Raw genomic sequence first — 24,648 nt, 5'->3', positions numbered from 1 at the left:
TGGACCCGATGGTCTCTTGAGGTCCCTTCCAACCCCTCCAGTTCTGTGAACTCTGGACACGGGGAGGGCAGACTTCAGGCTGCTGAGGGAACTAGTTGGGAAGGTCCCCTGAGAAGCTGCTTGGGAAGGTATCGGGGTCCATCTTTTTAAGCACCACCTCCTAAGAGCACAGGAGCAGGCGATTCCAAAATGTCGGAAGTCAAGCAGGCGGGGCAGAAGGCCAGCTTGGCTGAGCAGGGATCTTCTTCTAGAGCTTAAGGGGAAAAAGAAAGCGTGTGGCCACTGGAAGCGAGGTCGGGTGACGTGGCAGGGCTACAGAGGTGCTGTTCGCCTCTGTCGGGAGAAAATTCGTGCGGCCAAAGCTCAGAGGTGAAGCTGGCTAGTACTGTGGGCGACAAGTCCCCTTTCCTATTTGAGGAGGAGGACTGAGAGAGCGGCCGAGGTGGAACTCGGCTGCCCACCCGAGTAAAACCACCACACAGGTCTCCCTGTGCTCAGGGCTGGGTGCTCCCAGAGCCTGCTAGAAGCAAGGCCTGACCCCTTCCCTGGCATCTGCCAGCCACTGCCTCCCTGGGAAGGGATGGGGGATAGCAAAGGGCAATTGGGACAACTAGGGCATCCACGCCTTTGCCTTCTGTGTGCCTGGGGTGTATCAGGACTCCTTGTGGGGCCATGAGTGTGTCACCCTCGTGTCAGGGTGCCAGCAGGCGCCAGGGCAGCAGGCTCTGCCAGGCTGGTGGCTTGCGTGCGCACTTTCCTGGCAGTGGCTGAGCATCTGCTTGCCAATGGGAAGTAGTGAATGGCTTCCTTCTTTTGCTTTGCTTGCACGTGCATCTTTGGCTTTTCCTAGAATGCTATATTTGTCTTGATCCATGAGCTTTCTCATCTTTGCCCTTCCGATTCCCATCGCCATCCTGCTGGGACAGGCTGGGCGAGTGGGTGTGCAGTGCTGAGCTGCTCACCCGCCCAGCCCAGAAGCGTGTCACAATGAAACCCTTTGTGACATCCCTTGATGACACCCCCAGGGGTCTGCCCTAAAAAAATGCAGCTGTGACTCGGACCCTCAGTGTCCGTGCAGGACAGTGACGGGACAGGGCAGGAGCACAGGGCCTTTAAGGAGTCTAAGTGCACAGCCCACGTCCCACAATGCGGTTCCGATGCTGCCACCACCGGAGAAGACAACGTATTATCCTGGGGAGGTATCCTTGCCGTTATCGCCCCATTCCTCCATCCCGCAGGGTGGCAAAGATAACCCGCCCCTGCTCCAGGATGGCCCGGCGGAAGACCTGGTGTCCTGAGGAGAGCAGCTTTCCGCTGGATTCCTTGGATTTCCAGCCACTGAATCCCAGTGAGTGAGCATCCCGCGCGGCTGGGAAGGGTTGGGGCCAAGCAAACCTCCCTGCTTGAAGCCAGGACGTCTTTCCTGGCACGGCAGCAGTGGGATCCTGTGGGTGCGGGGCAGAATGGCACCTGGGTGCTGGGGGTGCTGGGAGCCCAACCCAGCATGGCCTCGCCCCGGGTTGGGAGGGAGCTTAGAGGGGGCCCAGATCCTGCTGCCTCAGCACCCTCAGAGTATAGAATTTGTTGCTAATTGAACACCTAATTGAAATCTACCCTGCTTTAGGTTCAATCTGTCAGCCCTTGTCCTATCACAGCACTCCCTGATAAAGAGTCCCTCCCCAGCTATCCTGTAGGCCCGCCTTTAGGTACAGGAAGGCCTCTGTAAGGTCCCCCTGGAGCCTCCTCTTCTCCAGGCTGAAGAAGCCCAGCTCTCTCAGCCTGTCCTAGAGGAGGTGCTCCAGCCCTCTGATCAGCATCAGGGCCTCCTCCGGACCTGCTCCAGCAGGTCCATGTGTCTCTCGTGCCGGGGGCCCTTCCTCTCCTCGCTCCTGCCTTCAGCCTCTCACTGCAGCACTCCTCCCTCTCCTCCATTGTTAGATGCCTGGTCGTGGGATCTTGGCAAAGAGGAAGCCAAGAAATTCATCGAGATATTCGTCAGCAGCACAAAGAAGGTAATGGAAGCCCCTTCCGTCGTGGCTGTGCCTGTGTGTCCTGAGGGGGCCCTGGCCCTGCTGCCAGGCTGGGCAGAGCTGCTGCCCTCCGTGTGTCTCAGACAGCACCACACGTCACAGCACTCCAGTGTCACAGCACTCCAGCGCTGTGGGCTCTGGTTCTCCCCCCTCACCCTCCCCGTGGTTCTCTCCGTGGCTGCCAGGATGAGGAAAAGAAAATGAAGTTCCTGGAGAGCATCTGCACCCTGTGCAGACAGTATTCCTTGTTGGAGGACATGGATGCCTTCTGCCACAAAACCGAGCTGGCAGAGAACATCAAGGTGAGGGGACGCGTGGCGGGTTGGGGAAGGGACAAGGCCCCTCGGACACCAGCCCCCTGTGAGGCTGGGGCAGGGGGAGGTGGCGACAAACCGTGCACAGACACCAAGCTGCCCGAGGCAGGACTGGGCGTGCTGCTGGGCCTTCAGCAGCGGGCACTGGGGGCTGGTGTCTGCCACGTCCCATCCTGGTTGTGCTCTGCAGGTTTTGCTGGAAGAGGAGCCCACGGACAGTTTGCACACAGCATTTCGTAGGAATGCCATGGAGACTCTCACCATCCTCAGGTGAGTGCCCAGCCCCTGGTTGGGCCAGCACATCCCCAGGGCAACGTCCTGGTGGCCCTGAAGCTGGCAGGGAGGCTGCCCGTCCCTCCCAGGGATGCCTGTCCACGGGAGGGCCGTGTCCTCCTTCATAAGCCTCGAGGCACCACTCCAGCACCAGCGTCCAACAAGCTCCTATCTCCCTTCTTAGCTCCACTGCGAAGGCAGCACTGGATGGCAAAAAGGAGAGTCTCCTGCATGCCTGCTTCAAGAGTGTCTTCTTTCTGCCTCCCTATTTGGACATGTCAGCGGTAGAAAAAGATCTCTACAACAAGGTATGTGCTGGGTGAGGTAGTGGCACCCCCATTCCCGCTGGGCTGCTGCCTTGCTGCCCCGTGCGGAGACAACCGGACAACCAGTGCAGGGCCGGGGCCCAGATTTGCTTTCCCAGCCTCATCCCTTCTTCCCCTTCCCCTTCCCTGGCCTGATCCAGTGCTGCAGGAGGTCTGCACGCAGCAGCTTTTTAGCCCCAAAGCCACCCCTGGGCTCTGTGAGGCGGTGCACGTGTCCTCCCTTGGTGCTGGAGGTTCAGTCAGCCCCTGGGGGTGAGAAGGACCGCAGAAATACTTCTATGATCCTCTGTCCTCCTTGCAGACCATGAACGCCATGGAAATCATGCTGCAGGCCTTTGTACGCAACTGTCCAATCTCCAGTGTCGGCGAGGAGCTGCAGATTATTTGGCAGGTCTGGCATTTGCAAAGAGTCGGTTTCCCAGGAGTGGTTCCACAGCTCGGGGGGGTAACGAACGTCCATGCTGCAGTGGATGGCCCACCCCCAGTGCCAGGACTGAGCACGCTGCGGGCAGGTGCCCACCTCCTTTGGGGAAGCCCACCGAGGTCTTCTGGGAGCCTGGCATCCCCTGGCTGTGGTCAAAGACCCTTTCCCCTCCGAAGAATCCTCTCATGTCACAGCAAAACCTTGCCCATGGCACTTCTGGGCCAGCCCCTCCAGACCCCAAGAGATCACCTTGCGCCAAAGCAGTGGGAGAATTTTAGCCCACTCCTTGGGCACCGCACTGGCGGCAGCTGGAGCTGCTCTCCGCCTGCCCCCCAGTCCCTCCAGTCTCCTCTTGCCAGGTGTGAATGGGGCAGAGATCCCCGGGGACCCGCCCATCCTGCACGGGAGCGTGGCCCTGAAGCCGTGTTCTCCTGGCTGCCCAGTGGCCGTATCCCTGCCCCATTGCGGACCCCTGGTTCCTGGCACAGAAGCCAGCCCTCACGGAGAGGGGACAGAGGGCCGCGTTCCGGGGGAGGGCGCAGGAGGGAGCTGAGGCCGCACTGGCGGGTGGCATCTGCCCGTCTGCCTGAGCACAAAGTTGGCTGGCGGATCTGTGGCAAGCCTGCAAGGGAACCCAGGGGCAGGAGCCCTGCTGAGGGCTTTGCTCCACCTTGGGGGAAGCTTTGATGGACGGCGTGAGCACAGCCAGGGGTTCAGCAGTGCTGCTTCTGCTGGAGCAGGCATCAGCTCCCAGGGCAGACCAGCAGCTTCTCTCCTCACAGGCGCTGCTGCACTACGCCACCTCCCATAACACCGCTGTGCGCAAGATCGCCCTGCAGAAGATTGAGAGGCTGAGTGATTTCCTGGTCACATATCTGGGGAAGGTAAGATGCCAGGAACCCTTCAGGCAGCCTGTCTCCCCTTCCCTGCATTCCAGAGCATCCTGCAGCTCAGGGGTGCCTGTGCAGCAAGCCCGAGCACAGGTGGGGGCCTCAGCACAGCTCTGCCCTGAAGCAAGGGTCTTTGTCCCTCCTTTGCCCCTGCTCTTCCTTCCCCAGGCCCTGCTCTCTGCCTCCACTTAACCCTTCTTCTCTCCTCCCTCCCTTGCCCAGACCTCGTTCACTGCTGGACAATGCGAGGGCAGCCCGGGCACCCACAAAGAGGTCCACATCCCCATCCTGGGACAGCTGCTGGGCCACCTCTTCATTTCCAGCTGTGGCACAGATCCCACCAGATACAGAGTTTTGGATGCTCTTTATCACTTCTACGCATTCCTCAAAGATGGAAGAGGTAAGAGAAGGTGTGGTGGGCAGCGTCCGTCTGCACACAGACATCTGCTGGTATGTCTGCTTCTTTTCCCCGAGTATTGTGAAGGATTGTTCTTTTGCTTGGTGGAGGCTGTCCATGAAAGTCTGCCAGGGTCCCTGACCTCCTCTGCTCCTCACAGCAGCTTCCCGCAGGAATCTGGCTATCGTTTTCCACAGAAGCTAAACGCTCACCTCATGTCCAGGAGCAGTTCTCTGCTGCTGTCCTTCTCAACCCTCCCCAGCTCACCTACCACGCCGTTTCGCGGTATTCCCCAGTCTAAGCCATCAATCGATTGCCACTTCCCAAACCACATCTTCCCTGAGGAGTGAACAGCAGAGCCAGCCGTGCATCACCAGGGATGGTGACGCCCTCCAGAATTCTCCTTGACTGTTTGCTCCCTGCCGTCTTGCAAGCAGATGGCAGGGAGCTTCCTGCACATCCCGACCCCGAGCAGAAGGGGTCTGTGACACGCTGCTACCCCCACGGCACCCAGCGCCATTGCTTCTCCTCCTTCTGCATCATCCCTGAGGTCCCTCTTGCTCCCAGCAGCCGTCACCCTGTGCTTTACATCCCTGCCCACCACTCTCCTCAGCATGGGTCTGAGCCTCCCTCCTCAGCCATTCCTAGTGAAAGTGCTTTTCACCATTTGGCAAGCTTGTTGGCAAAGATGCTCTTCCCTACTGACTCTTCGGTGTTCCCCCTGTTTAGAATGCTCGCTGACAAAGGACATGGAAAATTATGCAGAGAGGCGCAAGAATTTGAAGGATACGACATATCCTTCGTATGAAATTTCCACTCCCTGTGATATTGCCAAGGTAATGAGCTCCGGCCTTGCTGGGAATCTTGTCCGTAGCATCAGCAGGCAACTCGTGTGAGCAAAGGGGTCCAGAGCCATGGGGCTGGCATGGCCTCCCTCGCCCTGGTGAGAGGGTTCCTCTTGTCCCGAAGCTGGGGCTATGCGAAGGCTGCTCCCCTGTGTCCCAGCAGCAGCTCCAGCCCTCCTGGCCACCAGCAAGCCCTGGTTACCTGCAGGGCCAGCACTCTGTCCCCGTACGCCCCATCCTCACTCCCTCCCCCTGAGGGCCCTCTCTCCGGAGCTGCCCTTGCTGCTCAGCTAAGCAGCACCCTTGGGACACTCAGTGCGGCATGTCCTCCCTCCCCTCCTCCTTCCCACAGGCGTTTGGAGGATACCTCAGGCCTTCTGAAAGGACGGACATCATCCTCACAGCCACTGAAGCTATGCGAGACTCCAGCATCCATGACAAGCAGGGCGCCTGCAGCTTGCTGGACGCAGCCTTGGAAGACCCCAAGTACTGGCTGACAGATGTAAGTGGCCTGTGGCCATTGCCCTGCCCTTGAGCTCTTTCAGGCGTTGATCCTCCCTCTCTTCCTCTCTCCCTCTTTCCTTTATTCCCTCCCTTCTTCTCTCGCTTTCTCCCTCCCTCCCGGCCTCTGTCGCACATCGAGATCTCTTAGGCACCAGAAGCCACCTGAAGTGAGCAGAGAGCAATGGAAGGGGCCAAGGTTTCAGTGGCGGCTGTGGAAATGGCTGCATTGGCTGCATGGACACACCATGGCTGCATGGACACACCATTCCCACCTTGTCCCCCCAGGTGCCAACGATCATGGAGCGCATCAGAAAAAACCTGGACAGCATCCACACGGCATCAGCGCGGCGCTGCCTGGACTCCCTGCTTCTCCAGCTGACCAACCTGATGTCCAGGGAAGAAGTCAAGAACCTGCTGCAGTTCTCTCCGCCAAGTGACAGGTCCTGGCCTTAACATCCTTGAGGGCTTGTTCCACGTCGGGAGATGCACCTGGAGACTCTCTGCTTGCCAGAGCCATGGCAAACGGCAGGGCATCCCCAAGGAACACAGCCCTCCATCCCACCACCGTGTTCCAGCCCCACTGGGCCAGCCAGGGCTGCAGCAGCCCAGCTGTCCAAGGCAGCCCAGAGCCCCCCTGCCCCCAGGGAACGCCAGCTCAGACCCTTCCTGCTTGCCCAGGCTGGGCCCCCAGCGCTCCCCAAGTCACAGGGGCTGCAGGACAGCCTGGGTCCTACGGGGCTGGCCCGGGCCGTGGCCCTGCGGCTGAGGCAGCCCCACTGACAGAGTATTCTGTGCTTGCAGCACTGCCCTGGGCATGTGGGAGGTGGTCCTGGCAATGCCACAGGCCTTGGAGAAGGTTTTAAATGTGCTGTTGGAAGACTTGCCACTGCGCAACTGGTGCACGACGGTCACAGAAGACACCTGCATCCGTCGCTTGGCTGTGAGTTCCCAGATGAAACCTTGCTCCCAGCAGGGCTGCGCGTGGCCCTTCAGGCACACAGGCACAGCCCTGTCCCCATCTACCCCCAACCTGCCAGCTCCCCCAGGGCGTACGGACACATCGTCCCTGGGGCCGGCAGGGCCGGCAAGCCCCCGTAACCAGCCGCGCCTGGTGCCTTTGGTGCCAGCTCGCGCTGCTCCATCCCTGCCCAAAGGCGGGAGAAGAAGAGGCTGCAGGGAGCCCTGCAGGCCCTGCCAGGCTCCCCCTGCTCTTTCTTGCAGATGCTGGCCCAGAATCACGTTTCGGAAGAGGAGTTTGGTAACCCAGTGCACCTGCAGAGTTACCTGAAGCACCCAAGCCCAGCGATGCGCTTGATGGCTCTCAAAGGGCTCTCCACCGTGTCAGAGAGCCCTGAGAAGGTGAGCGGGCCATCGTCAAGCAAAGCCATGTTGGCAGCCTGGGGCTTTGCTCTTCTGCCCTCCCGTCCCTCCCCGTTGCTCTCCCCGCATCCCTGTAGTGCGCCCGCGGCCACTGCTTGCAGGAGGCGATTGCCATGCCAGCTGCCAGGAAGCAAGGCAGGAGGCTGGTGCTCAGGAACCAGAGCCCTTTGCCCAGGGTGGTCTCTCACGGCTTCACGGAAGGGAAACTGTGTCTTTCCTACAGGCAAGAAAAATTCAGGTCGTGCTGCCAGACATCCTGGAGGCCCTGCAGGACACCAACGCAGACGTCGTGCTGAAGGCCCTGCTTGTGCTGCGGAACGTGATGGCTCGTGTGGAGAGGAGAGAGGCCGGTCGCACGGCTCTGCAGCTGGCTGAGAAGCTCCTGCCACTCTTTGACCACGTAAGTGTGCTGCGGGAGCCCGAGCCCTCAGCTGGGCCCCCTGTAATGAGGGCTGCCCTTCAGCCCGGCCCTGTGGGCAGCACTCAGGCAGGGCCTCGCCAGTCTCCTCGTCAGCCCAGCCGCTGGGGAGCTCTGCTTGGACATGGCTGGTGCGGCCGGTGGCGAAAGTGGGGTGGCTGGCGGGCAGCCTGTGCTGGCAACCGACTGCGTTGCCTTTCACGGGCACCAGGCCTTGCAGCTGCCCCGGCAGGGCTGCTGAGCAGCTCCTCTGGGAAGGATCCAGCGCCGAAGCATCTCCCAGTTCTGCGATCTCCCTTCGCGTCAGCCACGCTAATGCCCCTGCTCCCCATGGGCGGGCAGCAGCTGTTGCTGAAATTCATCCTGTCCTCCTCCCTGCCAGGAGTCCAGCCAGGTGCGGGAGCACTCCATCTGCCTCTTCCAAGCCGTGACGGAGGCTGTGCTGCGGCAAAGGAAGAGGGCACTGAAGAGGACAGTGCACAGCAGCCTTCTCCCACTCTACTTTCGGATGAGAGACCAGAGTGAGAGCGTAGCAAAGGTACAGATCTCAGAGCTGACCAGTTACGTGGGCGAGGGTGTGCCGACACCACAGGGATGCTCTGGGGGATCCCTGGCCGGCAGCGTGAGCTGCCTCCGATGGCGGCTGTCCCGTGTCCTTGCCCTGGCCATGGAACCCCGTGCACGCTGTCCCCCACCACAGCCTCCCGGAACGCGCTGGGAAAGGCTCGCAGCCCTGCCAAGAGGAGGGGACAGAGGGTCTCCTTCCCAAGGCTGTGCTGCCATGTCCCAACCTCTGCTGCTCCACAGGCCTCTGGGGAAGCTCTCGTCGTCGCTGCAGAGTTTCTGCGACGCAAAGAACTCAAGCACTTGGCCCAGACAAAACAGACCTGCAGGATCGGGGAGTGCTTGGTAAGGACGACCCCACAGGCCCCAGCCCCAGCTGGGCAAACGTGCCCGGCCAGAGCCCGCTGCCTGCAGCCGCATCCTCGCTCCCTTCCTTCCAGCACAGAGCCCCAGGGGGCTCTTCTGCAGGCCCCTCTGCCCTCCCTGCCCCCAGGATGCTGGAGGAGACCCTGGGGAGGGTCTGCAAGCCCCGTGACCTTGTGTTCTCTCTCCAGCTGCAGCAGGACGGAGGCAGAGTAGAAGAATACCTGCAGCAGAGCCAGCCCTACCTGCAGGACTCGCAGACCGTCTTGCGACTTGAGGCCGTCAGGTTCATTGGTGAGCCCAGCCCCTGGGTCCCTCTTTGGGCAGCCTTTGGCAGCCCCAGGCACTGCCCTGGCAGCGAGGCGCAGCCCTGTTGCCCCCAGAGCCCCCTGACTGGGCCCTTGCTCCAGCCCCCCTCGGGCAATGACCTTGCTGGGGTGCAGGAGGGGGCACAGCCTGGCTGGCCAGGCCAGGGGCTGCGCTGCTGGGAGCGTGCTGGGGAGCGGGGCTCTGATGGGAACTCTGTGTCTAGGGCTTGCTGCGCGCTACTCCGGGGACCAGAGCGAGGAGAAGCAGAATGAAATCATCAGCGGTGAGTGAGGGCAGTGGTGTGTGTGCTAGGGCTGGGGGGACAGGGGCAGAGGCCCCCATGCCTTGCCCTGCTCCAGGGAAATGCTTCGGGGCGGAGGAGCAACGCAGGCATAGGAAGGAGGGAGAGGAGACGGGGGAGCCCGGCATGTCAGGGAATGCCCTCCCAGCCTGGAGTTGGGCAGTGCTGCTGAAAGGGTTGAGTGTCGAAAGGGAAGAGTCGAGTGGGGCTGGCATGGTCTGCAGGGGATGCCTGGGGATCTCTGCAAGGAGTGGGTTTTCATCTCTGCTCTTCTTTCTTTGGCAGTCCTCCGGTCTTCAGGGAAGGATGTGGAACCCATGGTCAGATGCCTGGCAGCTCAGACCATCATGATCCTGGCGTCAAGGCGTAACAGAACGTCAGGACGGAGATTTCGACAGCTGTGGTGCTGCTAGCCACGCAGCACTCCTCAAAACATCAATATATATCTTAATAGAACCGGGTTCTTGTCTCATTATTCCAGCAGCTCCTTCCAAGTGACTCGGTGCCGTGACGCTGAGCTAACTTGGAGGCTACCAAGGACGTCTTTTCCCTGGGCCCGGTGACTGCTTGGTGCCTACTCAATGAAAGAGTCACAGAACCGCTGCGGTTGGAAAAGGCCCTTCAGCTCAAGTCCAGCCGTCAGCTAACACTACCAGGCCCACCACAAAAGCACGGCCCTTAGCACCAAGTCCACACATTTCTTTAATAGCTCCAGGCCACATTTGGAAGAGGCTTCCAGGCTTCTGGGTTTGCCCTGAGCAGCCCCTTTTGTTACTGTGCTGCTAGCAGGGAGGCCAGCTGTGACCCGGGGCTGCACATTGCCTGCTGCTGCCTGCAGCCACAGGGATGTCACTGTAGAGACAACAGGAGTGTCACCAACATACATGAGATCTGAGGGCTTATCCAGGGACAAGAATCACAATGTGGAAGCCGAAAGAGAGCAGCAGTGAAAAGGCCACGTCCTGCTGCTGGCCATGGCCACGGCTCCAGGGAAGCAGCAGCCCCGACCCAAAGGCAGCAGAGAGGCAGAGCCCAGCGGGCAGTGAGGTGGAGCCCCGAGGGCCACCGGGGCTGCTCCTCCATGTGGCAGCTGGGCTCTTGGACCCGAGCCCCTCCTGCATGCTGGAGCTGCTCCCCCAGCTCCAGAGGAGATGGGAAGAGATGGCAGCTGAGACCAGTGAAGTTCTGATGCTTTCTTTATTTTCGTTATCTCTACTGGAAGCCTCGTTCTAAAGGAAAATGAAATAATGAGGGGAAAAAAAAAGAATAATTAGTAGAAAGGAGAAGAAGAAGAAGAAGGAGAAGAAGAAGGAGAAGAAGAAGGAGAAGAAGAAGGAGAAGAAGAAGAAGGAGAAGAAGTAGTAGAAGAAGAAGAAGAAGAACAAGAAGAAAAAGGAGAAATACCTGGGAAATAATAATAAAGAAAAATAAGTACAGGAAATCGTCCAACGTGATTTTTCAGATAACCTGTGATTATCTGAATCACAGAGGCACAATGCAATGCTTTTTGCCTTCTACCACTACAGCACAGTATGTAGGACTCTCCCGTACTCTGTGCATTGACCTGACGGGTCATTTCACACTATTTACTTTCATATCCCTGTTGGAAGGGGATGATTCACAAACTGGGGTAAGCTGATGGGTTCTGCCTCAGCCCTTTGAAGTGTCCTGCTCTTGAGTCTTTCAGCCTGAGATTGCCACAGATGACCCCTGATGGTAAATGGCTGTTCAGCTGCTAACTAGGAATAAGGGAGAGTATATTGGGTCTTCCAGTGGCCATTTCAACTTTAGGTGAATCCCAAGAACCCACTGAACAAGGGTGTTGTCTTTGAAGGGGTCTCATGTGTTGGGCTGGGCTGGCGTTATTGGGACAAAGACCACTGCTGGCAGTGGACATGCTCTGGTATCTCCACCTGGCTCCATCTGCATCCTCCAAAGGGCTCTGGTCTCTCGCATGTCCTGCTTGCTTACTGTCTTGACAGCAGAGCTCTGCCTGAATACCCAGTAATTTCTTTAGTACTTGGGTGAAAGAGCAACTACTCGTCACCTCAAATGTTTCAATCCTTTTTATAAAACATTACACGCTTTGTGTGTAATTTCTATCATGAAGAAATGTGAATTTTCAGGATGTATATTCATCGCTGGAGAAGAAATCCTGAAGTTCACCTGTACTTGCATTGTCATCGCTTTGACTAGCATGGTGTGCTCCCTCACCTTCCAGGCACATCCACAAGTTTTGATTACACAGACCCTGCTGAATGTCCCCTTTCCAGCCGCCTGTCTGGACCTATGCACTTCCCTTGGTTCTCCTGGTTTGCCCTCCCCTTACTCTTTGATCATTAGACTGCTCTCACAGACCCAGTTGCTGCTTTGAGCTTCAGGTAGAAGCAGCCCAGCTTGTCCATCTATCAGCAGTCTGTCTAATTGTTTCCTTACCAAGATCCTCATCATTTCTCATTGAGTTCATATGATATGGATTAATAATAACACTATCATTTTTAATTGCCTGTCTATCAGTATAAAATACTTCTACAGTCATTCTTTTGTGAAGGTAAACGTCACAGGAGGCATACACGATGAGCTTGCTTTGTTTTCTGGATAATTGCAGCGTGTTTTCACGTTCTTTGGCTGGAAATAGGAAAAACCCTTCTGCACCTGAGTGCAGCCAGGTGTCTAAGGAAAGCAGGTGGGAGCTGGTGCAAAGGAGCTGTGACATCCAGCTGCAGACTTTGGTGCAGAAGTGTGGTGTAAGGAAAAGTGGTGCAAGCACCAAGTAGACAATGGGAGAAATGTCAGGGCTGGGGTGGGGAGGAGCAAGGTTGTCCATGCAGTGTCAGATCTCAAGAGTCTGCTTTTCCTATCTATGCAGTTCCCCAAAGGAGACACCCTGGATCAATATCAATTAGTGAACTGAAATGCTCCAAACCGAAATTAAACTAAACGCACCCTTTAAGATGAGAAAAAAATTTTATTAGGTGCTCTTTGAAATCTTCCTCCTTAACTACACCATGAAAGCTCTCCAATTAGCTGTACAAGTCTTGAACAAAACTATGTAAGAAGCGTTAGGAGTTTCTTCATTTTAATGAGTTCCACGGTGTATTTTGGTGCTGAATTTATGAAGCTCAGGTACCGAGAGGAGAATGATGCAAGCGATTGAGAAAGTAAAGTCAGAAGAAAAAGCTGAAGTGACTTGGAGTGTTAACGGGCCCCGCTGAGGGCCGTTACTAAGAGAGTCTCCCCAAGAACTTGTTAGAGCAGATAATTGGAGGCCATGATTACAGATAGTCAAAGGCACTGTGATGAGAAATATTTTGATGAAGCAGGAGGGCCAAGGCCTGATACCAGCTACTGGAGGGGAGATCCTGCACACCCATGTCTGGTTCGGGGCTTTTCCTGGGGTCTGTGGGATGTGGTGGGCAGTGTGATGCCAAAAGAAGAACACTGTGCTGTGGTTTAACCCGGCCGGCAGCTGAACCCCACACAGCCGTTCGCCCACCTTCCCCCCTCCCTCTCTGGGATAGGGGAGAGAAACGGGAAAGTGAAGCCTGTGAGTTGGGATAAAGACAGTTTATTAAGACAGGAAAATAATAATAATAATAATAATAATAATAATAGTACTCCTACCAATAATGTGTATGAAACAAGTGATGCACAGTGCAATTGCCCACCACCCGCTGACCGATGCCCAGCCTATCCCCGAGCAGCCGGCCCCCCACCCCGGCCAGCCACCCCCATATATTGTTTAGCATGACGCCAGATGGTATGGAATACCCCTTTGGCCGGTTTGGGTCAGCTGTCCTGGCTCTGTCCCCTCCCAGCTCCTGCTGCACCCCCAGCCTGCTCGCTGGCAGGACAGAGCGAGAAGCCGAAAAGGCCTTGGCCTGGTGTAAGCACTGCTCTGCAACAATTACAACATCAGCATGTTACCAGCGCTCTTCTCAGCCTAATCCGAAACATAGCACCCTACCAGCTACTGTGAGGAAAATTAACTGTGTCCTAACTGGAACCAGGACAACATAGGCAAAAATAATCTGAGAGGCCACAGCCCCATGGGACGTGGTGATCGGCGGCCATCTTGGCCATGGCAATCAGGAAGCCGTTGAGTTTAAAATCTTTGGTGACAGGAGGAAAACTGCCACAAAACCTGCTTTTGGCAGGGGGGTTGGACCCGATGGTCTCTTGAGGTCCCTTCCAACCCCTCCAGTTCTGTGAACTCTGGACACGGGGAGGGCAGACTTCAGGCTGCTGAGGGAACTAGTTGGGAAGGTCCCCTGAGAAGCTGCTTGGGAAGGTATCGGGGTCCATCTTTTTAAGCACCACCTCCTAAGAGCACAGGAGCAGGCGATTCCAAAATGTCGGAAGTCAAGCAGGCGGGGCAGAAGGCCAGCTTGGCTGAGCAGGGATCTTCTTCTAGAGCTTAAGGGGAAAAAGAAAGCGTGTGGCCACTGGAAGCGAGGTCGGGTGACGTGGCAGGGCTACAGAGGTGCTGTTCGCCTCTGTCGGGAGAAAATTCGTGCGGCCACAGCTCAGAGGTGAAGCTGGCTAGTACTGTGGGCGACAACACAGACATATAAATATATATATATATGTATTGAATATGTTAACAGCAAAAGGAGGACTAGAGGAAACATCGGTCCGTTACTTGATGAGGCTGGTCACCTCACAAGCAGGGACACAGGTGAAGCAGAGACATTTAATGCCTTTGTCGCCTCTGTCTTCAAGAGCAGTGATGGGCTCTGGGACCCAAGGGGCCCAGAGTTGGAGGGCCGTGACTGCAGTAACAAAAACCTCCCAGCCAAGCCCACCCTGGATGCATATGAGTCTATGGGGCCTGAGGGGATTCATCCCAGGGTTCTCAGAGGGCCGACTAATCCTCGTCGCGTTCTACAACTTCCTCGCGAAGGGGAGTGGAGAGGCAGGTGACCTATTCAGCGTAAACAGCAGTGATAGGACCCGCGGGAATGGTGTTAAGCTGAGGCGGGGGAAGCTTAGGCTGGACATCAGGAAGAGGTTCTTCACCGAGAGGGTGGTCGCATGGTGGAACAGGCTCCCCAGGGACGTAGTCACTGCACCAACCCTGTCTGAATTTAAGAAGCGATTGGACTGTGCACTTAGTCACACGGTCTAAACTTTGGGCAGACCTGTGCGGTGCCAAGAGTTGGACTAGATGCTCCTTATGGGTCCCTTCCAACTCGGGATATTCTACGATTCTATGATTCTATGATAATGTCCTTGTGAGACCTCTCTCAATTATTTTTCAATGGTCTTGGGAGCCCAGAGAGGTCCAAGTTGACACTAGGCTGGCAATCGTTGTGACAGCTTTCAAGAAGGGCAAGAAAGAAGAGCCTGATAATTACGGACCTGCCAGTCTCTCTTCAGAGCCTAGTGAAAATATGGAGAGAACTGTCCTGGGCGTTACTGAAAAACACCTGAAAGACAACGCAGTCATTGGCCACAGCCCACCAAGGTTCATGAGGGGAAAGTCCTGTTTAACAAACTTAATTTCCTTTTATGACAACGTCACCCATCTAGTTGACCAAGGGAAGCCAGGTTTTGGATTTCCATCAAGTTTTCAATACTGTTTCTCTCAGTATCCTTCTGGACAAAATGTCCGTTGTACAGCTAGATAAATACATGCTGTTTAGGGTGAAAAATTGGCTGATGCCAGGTGAGCAAGGTGGAGATAAATTAACTTGGCTACAACGCTAATGATGAGCTTTGCGCAGTGGCCAATTGCTGGCTGGCTTGAGGCGCGTGTCTCGGGGCGCCTTCTGCTCAAGAGCCATCAGGAGACCGTGTCTTTCATCCCTTCAGGTCTGCCCCTTTCCAACTCGGGATATTCTAGGATTCCAAGTGTGGCGCCCAGCATTTGGCCTTGAATGCCACGCAGCTGGATGCGGCCCGTCGATCCAGCCTGTCCGGATCCCTCTGCAGAGCCTTCCTGCCCTCAAGCGGATCAACCCTCCTGCCCAGCTTGGTGCCGCCCGCGAACGTACGGCGCCCGGACGCCCGGGACCCACCCAGCCCAGGCGCGTGTCACACTGGGACCCTTTGTGACATCACCTGATGACACCCCAGGGGTCCGCCTTATAAGAGTGCAGCCGTGGCTCGGACCCTCAGTGTCGGTGCACGGCAGTGACGGACAGGGCAGGAGCACAGGGCCTTCGAGGAGTCCCCGAGCACAGCCCACGTCCCGCAATGCCGCAACCGCCCGCCCACAGGAGCCGCCGTTTTATCCTGAAGGGCCGTGTTCGCAAGCCAAAGTCTCCTTCTGAATCCGATGAGGAGGGAGGCATGCCCCCCAAGAAGCCCAGGCTGGCCTGGCAGGAGACCTGGTCTTCTGAGGGCAGCAGCCGGCCAGCAGAGGACAGCTTGCTGGCAGAGGGCAGCAGCCCGGCCGCAGAAAGCAGCCCGGCAGCGGAAAGCAGCCCGGCCGCGGAAAGCAGCCCGGCAGCAGAAAGCAGCCCAGCCGCGGAAAGCAGCCCGGCAGCGGAAAGCAGCCCGGCAGCGGAAAGCAGCCCAGCAGCGGACAGCAAGGACGAGTCGCAGCTGCTGGATCCCAGTGAGTCAGGGTCACGGGGATGGGGTGGGGAGGGTTGGGGACAGCGAGACCCCTGCTTGACTCCAGGACTCCTTTCCTGGCTAACCCGGCGGGTGGGCCCGACGGTGCTGAGCTTCCTCCACAGCACCACAGAATCCCAGGACGCTTTGGGCTGGGGGGGACGTCAGCGATCACGACGCCTCCCCCCAGCCCAGGCTGCCCAAAGCCCACCCAGCCTGGCCGTGGGCAGCGCCAGGGAGGGGGCACCGCAGCCTGCGCCAGGGCCTCACCACCCTGGGCGTGAAGGATAGAAATCCCTCCCTGCCCGAAAGAAACCTGCCCTCTTTTAGGTTAAAGCCGTCACCCCTTGTCCTGTCGCTGCACTCCCTGATGAAGATCCCCCCCCAGCTTTCCTGGAGGCCCCTTTGGGCACTGGGAGGCCCCAGCAAGGTCCCCCCGCAGCCTTCTCCAGGCTCCACAAGCCCAGCTCCCTCAGCCTCTCTTCCCAGCAGAGCTCCTGCAGCCTCTGGGCATCCTCGCGGCCTCCCCACGTCCTTCTGGGGCTGGGGCCCTTCCTCTCCTCACTCCTGCATTCAGCCCCTCTCTGCAGCACTCTTTGCTTTCCTCCTTTCCAGATCAGGCAAGGAAACTGTGCAAAGACACATCCATGGAATTCATCGAGGCTTATGTCCGCGGCACAGAAAAGGTAACGGCAACCGCTTGCATCGCAGCCGTGCTCCTGGCGCTGCCACGGCTCTGCTGCGGGGCTGCTGGAGGGCTGCTGGCTGGGCAGAGCCGTGGCCTCCGGGCGTCCCACACAGCTCCAGACCCCTCAAGGCTTTGGTCCTGCTGGCCGTGGGTGTCCCCCTAACGCTCTGTTGGTGTCTTTGTGGCTGCCAGGACAAGGAGGCGCAGAAGATGCTGTTCCTCAGCAAAATCTGCGCTCTGTGCAGAACTGTTTCGGAGAAGGGCTTGACGCTGGACTTGCATGCCTTCTGCCGCAAAAATAAGCTGGTGGAGAACATCATGGTGAGAGGATGTGCGGCGGGTTGGGGAAGGGGCAAGACCCCCGGCACCAGCCCCCTGGGAGGCCGGGGCTGGGGCAGCGCTGGCTCTGCTGGTGCTGGGTGCCGGCGGCTGCAAGGTCTCATCCCGCTTGTGCTCTGCAGGCGCTGCTGGAAAAGGAGCCCATGGACAGCTTGCGCACAGAATTTCGGCAGAAGGCCATGGAGACCATCGCCATCCTCAGGTGAGTGCCCAGCCCCTGGTTGGGCCAGCACATCCCCAGGGCAATGTCCTGGTGGCCCTGAAGCTGGCAGGGAGGCTGCCCGTCCCTCCCAGGGATGCCTGGCCAAGGGAGGTCCGTGTCCTCCTTCATAAGCCTCGAGGCACTGCGTCCAACAGGCTCCTCTCTCTCTCTCCCTCAGCAACACCGTGCCGAGAGCACTGCACGGCAAAAAGGAGAGTCTCCGGAACGCGTGCTACAGGAGCGTCTTCTTTCTGCCTCCGGAGTCGGATGTGCCAGAGAGAAAAAGAGCGCTCTACACCAAGGTATGTGCTGGGCGAGGTACCGGCACCCCCAGTCCTGCTGAGCTGCTGCCTTGCTTCCCCGTGCTGAGACAACTGGAGACCAGTGCAGGGCCGGGGCCCAGATTTGCTTTCCCAGCCTCATCCCTTCTTCCCCTTCCCCTTCCCTGGCCTGATCCTGTGCTGCAGGAGGTCTGCACGCAGCAGCTTTCTAGCCCCAAAGCCACCCCTGGGCTCCAGAGGGGCTCAGAGCCAGCTCCTGGGGCTGAGAAGGGCCACAGAAATAATTCAGTGATCATCTGTCCTCCTTGCAGACTATGAATGCCATGGACCCCATGCTGGCGGCCTTCGTACGCAACTGTCCCACCGCCAGCATCAGCGCAGAGTTGCAGAATATCTTGGAGGTTTGGCATTTGCAAAGAATTTCCAAAGAATCCTCTCAGGTCACATTTGCAGACCCCTGTCAGCCCAGCAACTTCTCTCCTTGCAGGTGCTGCTGGACCTTGCTGGCTCCAAAAACTCATCTGTGTGTGAGAGAGCTGTGACGAGGATTGAGAGGCTGAGTGACTTCATCCTCTCACATTTTGTGGCCAAGGTAAGGAACAAGGAATTCCCGACCCTTTCGTGCATCCCAGAGCATCCTGCCACTCAGGGGTGCCTGCAAGGCAAGCCTGGGTGCATGTGAGGGCCTCAGCACCCTGAAGCAAGGCTCTTCGTCCCTCCTTTGCCCCTGCTCTTCCCTCCCCAGGCCCTGCTCTCTCAGGGGCCGGCTCTGCCTCCACTAAGCCCTTTGTCTCTCCTCCCTCCCTCCCCCAGATCTCAGACTACAATGAAAAACACAAGGACAGCCACAAAGATCTCAGAGAGCTCTACATCCCCATCCTGGGCCAGCTGCTGGGCCACCTCTTCATTGTCAGCTGTGGCACAGATTCCATCAGTTGCACAGCTTTTGATGCTCTTTTTCGCTTCTACAAAATCATCTCAGATGGAAGAGGTAAGAGAAGGTGTGGTGGGCAGCGTCCGTCTGCACACAGACATCTGCTGGTATGTCTGCTTCTTTTCCCCGAGTATTGTGAAGGATTGTTCTTTTGCTTGGTGGAGGCTGTCCATGAAAGTCTGCCAGGGTCCCTGACCTCCTCTGCTCCTCACAGCAGCTTCCCGCAGGAATCTGGCTATCGTTTTCCACAGAAGCTAAACGCTCACCTCATGTCCAGGAGCAGTTCTCTGCTGCTGTCCTTCTCAACCCTCCCCAGCTCACCTACCACGCCGTTTCGCGGTATTCCCCAGTCTAAGCCATCAATCGATTGCCACTTCCCAAACCACATCTTCCCTGAGGAGTGAACAGCAGAGCCAGCCGTGCATCACCAGGGATGGTGACGCCCTCCAGAATTCTCCTTGACTGTTTGCTCCCTGCCGTCTTGCAAGCAGATGGCAGGGAGCTTCCTGCACATCCCGACCCCGAGCAGAAGGGGTCTGTGACACGCTGCTACCCCCACGGCACCCAGCGCCATTGCTTCTCCTCCTTCTGCATCATCCCTGAGGTCCCTCTTGCTCCCAGCAGCCGTCACCCTGTGCTTTACATCCCTGCCCACCACTCTCCTCAGCATGGGTCTGAGCCTCCCTCCTCAGCCATTCCTAGTGAAAGTGCTTTTCACCATTTGGCAAGCTTGTTGGCAAAGATGCTCTTCCCTACTGACTCTTCGGTGTTCCCCCTGTTTAGAATGCTCGCTGACAAAGGACATGGAAAATTACGCAGAGACACACAAGAGTTTGAAGGATGCGACATTTCCATTGATTGTAATGTCCTTTCCCTGTGAGATTGCCGAGGTAATGAGCTCTGGCCTTGCTGGGAATCTTGTCCGTAGCATCAGCAGGCAACTCGTGTGAGCAAAGGGGTCCAGAACCGCTGGGGCTGGCACGGCCTCCCTCGCCCTGGTGAGAGGGTTCCTCTTGTCCCGAAGCTGGGGCTATGCGAAGGCTGCTCCCCTGTGTCCCGGCAGCAGCTCCAGCCCTCCTGGCCACCAGCAAGCCCTGGTTACCTGCAGGGCCAGCACTCTGTCCCCGTACGCCCCATCCTCACTCCCTCCCCCTGAGGGCCCTCTCTCCGGAGCTGCCCTTGCTGCTCAGCTAAGCAGCACCCTTGGGACACTCAGTGCGGCATGTCCTCCCTCCCCTCCTCCTTCCCACAGGCGTTTGGAGGATACCTCTTCCCTTCTGAGAGGCTGGACATCATCCTCACAGCCCTTGAAGCTTTACAAGACTCCAGCGTCCATGACAAGCAGGGCGCCTGCAGCGTGCTGGACACAGCCTTGGAGGACCCCAAGTACTGGCTGACAGATGTAAGTGGCCTGTGGCCATTGCCCTGCCCTTGAGCTCTTTCAGGCGTTGTTCCTCCATCCCTCCCTCCCTCCTTGCCTCCCTCGCACATCGAGGTCTCTTGGGCTCCAGAAGCCACGTGAAGGCAGCAGAGAGCAATGGAAGGGGACAAACTTTCAGTGGCAGCTGTGGAAATGGCTGCAGTCCGGTGGACACACCATTCCCACCTTGTCCCCCCAGGTGCCAACGATCATGGAGTGCATCAGGAAAAACCTGGACAGCATCCACACGGCATCAGCGCGGCGCTGCCTGGACTCCCTGCTTCTCCAGCTGACCAACCTGATGTCCAGGGAAGAAGTCAAGAACCTGCTGCAGTTCTCTCCGCCAAGTGACAGGTCCTGGCCTTAACATCCTTGAGGGCTTGTTCCACGTCGGGAGATGCACCTGGAGACTCTCTGCTTGCCAGAGCCATGGCAAACGGCAGGGCATTCCCAAGGAGCACAGCCCTCCATCCCACCAACGTGTTCCAGCCCCACTGGGCCAGCCAGGGCTGCAGCAGCCCAGCTGTCCAAGGCAGCCCAGAGCCCCCCTGCCCCCAGGGAACGCCAGCTCAGACCCTTCCTGCTTGCCCAGGCTGGGCCCCCAGCGCTCCCCAAGTCACAGGGGCTGCAGGACAGCCTGGGTCCTACGGGGCTGGCCCGGGCCGTGGCCCTGCGGCTGAGGCAGCCCCACTGACAGAGTATTCTGTGCTTGCAGCACTGCCCTGGGCATGTGGGAGGTGGTCCTGGCAATGCCACAGGCCTTGGAGAAGGTTTTAAATGTGCTGTTGGAAGACTTGCCACTGCGCAACTGGTGCACCGCGGTCACAGAAGACACCTGCATCCGTCGCTTGGCTGTGAGTTCCCAGATGAAACCTTGCTCCCAGCAGGGCTGCGCGTGGCCCTTCAGGCACACAGGCACAGCCCTGTCCCCATCTACCCCCAACCTGCCAGCTCCCCCAGGGCGTACGGACACATCGTCCCTGGGGCCGGCAGGGCCGGCAAGCCCCCGTAACCAGCCGCGCCTGGTGCCTTTGGTGCCAGCTCGCGCTGCTCCATCCCTGCCCAAAGGCGGGAGAAGAAGAGGCTGCAGGGAGCCCTGCAGGCCCTGCCAGGCTCCCCCTGCTCTTTCTTGCAGATGCTGGCCCAGAATCACGTTTCGGAAGAGGAGTTTGGTAACCCAGTGCACCTGCAGAGTTACCTGAAGCACCCAAGCCCAGAGATGCGCTTGATGGCTCTCAAAGGGCTCTCCACCGTGTCAGAGAGCCCTGAGAAGGTGAGCGGGCCATCGTCAAGCAAAGCCATGTTGGCAGCCTGGGGCTTTGCTCTTCTGCCCTCCCGTCCCTCCCCGTTGCTCTCCCCGCATCCCTGTAGTGCGCCCGCGGCCACTGCTTGCAGGAGGCGATTGCCATGCCAGCTGCCAGGAAGCAAGGCAGGAGGCTGGTGCTCAGGAACCAGAGCCCTTTGCCCAGGGTGGTCTCTCACGGCTTCACGGAAGGGAAACTGTGTCTTTCCTACAGGCAAGAAAAATTCAGGTCGTGCTGCCAGACATCCTGGAGGCCCTGCAGGACACCAACGCAGACGTCGTGCTGAAGGCCCTGCTTGTGCTGCGGAACGTGATGGCTCGTGTGGAGAGGAGAGAGGCCGGTCGCACGGCTCTGCAGCTGGCTGAGAAGCTCCTGCCACTCTTTGACCACGTAAGTGTGCTGCGGGAGCCCGAGCCCTCAGCTGGGCCCCCTGTAATGAGGGCTGCCCTTCAGCCCGGCCCTGTGGGCAGCACTCAGGCAGGGCCTCGCCAGTCTCCTCGTCAGCCCAGCCGCTGGGGAGCTCTGCTTGGACATGGCTGGTGCGGCCGGTGGCGAAAGTGGGGTGGCTGGCGGGCAGCCTGTGCTGGCAACCGACTGCGTTGCCTTTCACGGGCACCAGGCCTTGCAGCTGCCCCGGCAGGGCTGCTGAGCAGCTCCTCTGGGAAGGATCCAGCGCCGAAGCATCTCCCAGTTCTGCGATCTCCCTTCGCGTCAGCCACGCTAATGCCCCTGCTCCCCATGGGCGGGCAGCAGCTGTTGCTGAAATTCATCCTGTCCTCCTCCCTGCCAGGAGTCCAGCCAGGTGCGGGAGCACTCCATCTGCCTCTTCCAAGCCGTGACGGAGGCTGTGCTGCGGCAAAGGAAGAGGGCACTGAAGAGGACAGTGCACAGCAGCCTTCTCCCACTCTACTTTCGGATGAGAGACCAGAGTGAGAGCGTAGCAAAGGTACAGATCTCAGAGCTGACCAGTTACGTGGGCGAGGGTGTGCCGACACCACAGGGATGCTCTGGGGGATCCCTGGCCGGCAGCGTGAGCTGCCTCCGATGGCGGCTGTCCCGTGTCCTTGCCCTGGCCATGGAACCCCGTGCACGCTGTCCCCCACCACAGCCTCCCGGAACGCGCTGGGAAAGGCTCGCAGCCCTGCCAAGAGGAGGGGACAGAGGGTCTCCTTCCCAAGGCTGTGCTGCCATGTCCCAACCTCTGCTGCTCCACAGGCCTCTGGGGAAGCTCTCGTCGTCGCTGCAGAGTTTCTGCGACGCAAAGAACTCAAGCACTTGGCCCAGACAAAACAGACCTGCAGGATCGGGGAGTGCTTGGTAAGGACGACCCCACAGGCCCCAGCCCCAGCTGGGCAAACGTGCCCGGCCAGAGCCCGCTGCCTGCAGCCGCATCCTCGCTCCCTTCCTTCCAGCACAGAGCCCCAGGGGGCTCTTCTGCAGGCCCCTCTGCCCTCCCTGCCCCCAGGATGCTGGAGGAGACCCTGGGGAGGGTCTGCAAGCCCCGTGACCTTGTGTTCTCTCTCCAGCTGCAGCAGGACGGAGGCAGAGTAGAAGAATACCTGCAGCAGAGCCAGCCCTACCTGCAGGACTCGCAGACCGTCTTGCGACTTGAGGCCGTCAGGTTCATTGGTGAGCCCAGCCCCTGGGTCCCTCTTTGGGCAGCCTTTGGCAGCCCCAGGCACTGCCTCTGATGCCCCCAGAGCCCCCCGACTGGGCCCTTGCTCCAGCCCCCCTCGGGCAATGACCTTGCTGGGGTGCAGGAGGGGGCACAGCCTGGCTGGCCAGGCCAGGGGCTGCGCTGCTGGGAGCGTGCTGGGGAGCGGGGCTCTGATGGGAACTCTGTGTCTAGGGCTTGCTGCGCGCTACTCCGGGGACCAGAGCGAGGAGAAGCAGAATGAAATCATCAGCGGTGAGTGAGGGCAGTGGTGTGTGTGCTAGGGCTGGGGGGACAGGGGCAGAGGCCCCCATGCCTTGCCCTGCTCCAGGGAAATGCTTCGGGGCGGAGGAGCAACGCAGGCATAGGAAGGAGGGAGAGGAGACGGGGGAGCCCGGCATGTCAGGGAATGCCCTCCCAGCCTGGAGTTGGGCAGTGCTGCTGAAAGGGTTGAGTGTCGAAAGGGAAGAGTCGAGTGGGGCTGGCATGGTCTGCAGGGGATGCCTGGGGATCTCTGCAAGGAGTGGGTTTTCATCTCTGCTCTTCTTTCTTTGGCAGTCCTCCGGTCTTCAGGGAAGGATGTGGAACCCATGGTCAGATGCCTGGCAGCTCAGACCATCATGATCCTGGCGTCAAGGCGTAACAGAACGTCAGGACGGAGATTTCGACAGCTGTGGTGCTGCTAGCCACGCAGCACTCCTCAAAACATCAATATATATCTTAATAGAACCGGGTTCTTGTCTCATTATTCCAGCAGCTCCTTCCAAGTGACTCGGTGCCGTGACGCTGAGCTAACTTGGAGGCTACCAAGGACGTCTTTTCCCTGGGCCCGGTGACTGCTTGGTGCCTACTCAATGAAAGAGTCACAGAACCGCTGCGGTTGGAAAAGGCCCTTCAGCTCAAGTCCAGCCGTCAGCTAACACTACCAGGCCCACCACAAAAGCACGGCCCTTAGCACCAAGTCCACACATTTCTTTAATAGCTCCAGGCCACATTTGGAAGAGGCTTCCAGGCTTCTGGGTTTGCCCTGAGCAGCCCCTTTTGTTACTGTGCTGCTAGCAGGGAGGCCAGCTGTGACCCGGGGCTGCACATTGCCTGCTGCTGCCTGCAGCCACAGGGATGTCACTGTAGAGACAACAGGAGTGTCACCAACATACATGAGATCTGAGGGCTTATCCAGGGACAAGAATCACAATGTGGAAGCCGAAAGAGAGCAGCAGTGAAAAGGCCACGTCCTGCTGCTGGCCATGGCCACGGCTCCAGGGAAGCAGCAGCCCCGACCCAAAGGCAGCAGAGAGGCAGAGCCCAGCGGGCAGTGAGGTGGAGCCCCGAGGGCCACCGGGGCTGCTCCTCCATGTGGCAGCTGGGCTCTTGGACCCGAGCCCCTCCTGCATGCTGGAGCTGCTCCCCCAGCTCCAGAGGAGATGGGAAGAGATGGCAGCTGAGACCAGTGAAGTTCTGATGCTTTCTTTATTTTCGTTATCTATACTGGAAGCCTCGTTCTAAAGGAAAATGAAAGAATGAGGGGAAAAAAAAGAATAATTAGTAGAAAGGAGAAGAAGAAGAAGAAGGAGAAGAAGAAGGAGAAGAAGAAGGAGAAGAAGAAGGAGAAGAAGAAGAAGGAGAAGAAGTAGTAGAAGAAGAAGAAGAAGAACAAGAAGAAAAAGGAGAAATACCTGGGAAATAATAATAAAGAAAAATAAGTACAGGAAATCGTCCAACGTGATTTTTCAGATAACCTGTGATTATCTGAATCACAGAGGCACAATGCAATGCTTTTTGCCTTCTACCACTACAGCACAGTATGTAGGACTGTCCCGTACTCTGTGCATTGACCTGACGGGTCATTTCACACTATTTACTTTCATATCCCTGTTGGAAGGGGATGATTCACAAACTGGGGTAAGCTGATGGGTTCTGCCTCAGC

At 58.2% G+C, this 24,648-nt stretch overlaps 1 protein-coding gene across 3 annotated transcripts; it reads left to right on the top strand.

Annotated features, from left to right (window-relative positions):
- The first annotated feature begins 1,377 nt into the window (after positions 1 to 1,377).
- Positions 1,378 to 24,277, top strand: LOC308186607 (maestro heat-like repeat-containing protein family member 7). Of its 3 annotated transcripts, none has more exons than XM_080608739.1 (9): positions 1,378 to 2,012; positions 2,216 to 2,332; positions 2,535 to 2,614; positions 2,802 to 2,925; positions 3,245 to 3,334; positions 4,150 to 4,251; positions 4,480 to 4,657; positions 5,384 to 5,490; positions 19,596 to 24,277. In XM_080608739.1, the coding sequence occupies exons 1-9, from the start codon at positions 1,851 to 1,853 to the stop codon at positions 19,776 to 19,778; spliced, it is 1,143 nt and encodes a 380-aa protein (XP_080464865.1). In that variant the 5' UTR covers positions 1,378 to 1,850; the 3' UTR covers positions 19,779 to 24,277. The 3 variants fall into 3 exon arrangements, with proteins under 3 accessions (XP_080464865.1, XP_080464866.1, XP_080464864.1); XM_080608740.1 differs by lacking the exon at positions 19,596 to 24,277 and adding an exon at positions 5,852 to 6,111; XM_080608738.1 differs by lacking the exon at positions 19,596 to 24,277 and having other exon boundaries at positions 4,480 to 5,512.
- The last annotated feature ends 371 nt before the right edge of the window (positions 24,278 to 24,648 follow it).

Source organism: Anser brachyrhynchus, assembly GCF_964034855.1.
Source record: "Anser brachyrhynchus genome assembly, contig: SCAFFOLD_144, whole genome shotgun sequence".
Classification (NCBI taxonomy): Eukaryota; Metazoa; Chordata; class Aves; order Anseriformes; family Anatidae; genus Anser; species Anser brachyrhynchus.
The sequence above is the reverse complement of the archived record's forward strand: the minus strand, read 5'-3'. Positions and strand labels throughout refer to the sequence as shown.

Coding starts and splice junctions, on each gene's coding strand:
- LOC308186607 (XM_080608738.1), top strand. CDS start 1,851: ATGTGTCTCTCGTGCCGGGGGCCCTTCCTCTCCTCGCTCCTGCCTTCA. Junction 2,926..3,244: donor AAAAAGATCTCTACAACAAG/GTATGTGCTGGG, acceptor TCCTCCTTGCAG/ACCATGAACGCCATGGAAAT. Junction 4,252..4,479: donor TGGTCACATATCTGGGGAAG/GTAAGATGCCAG, acceptor TCCCTTGCCCAG/ACCTCGTTCACTGCTGGACA.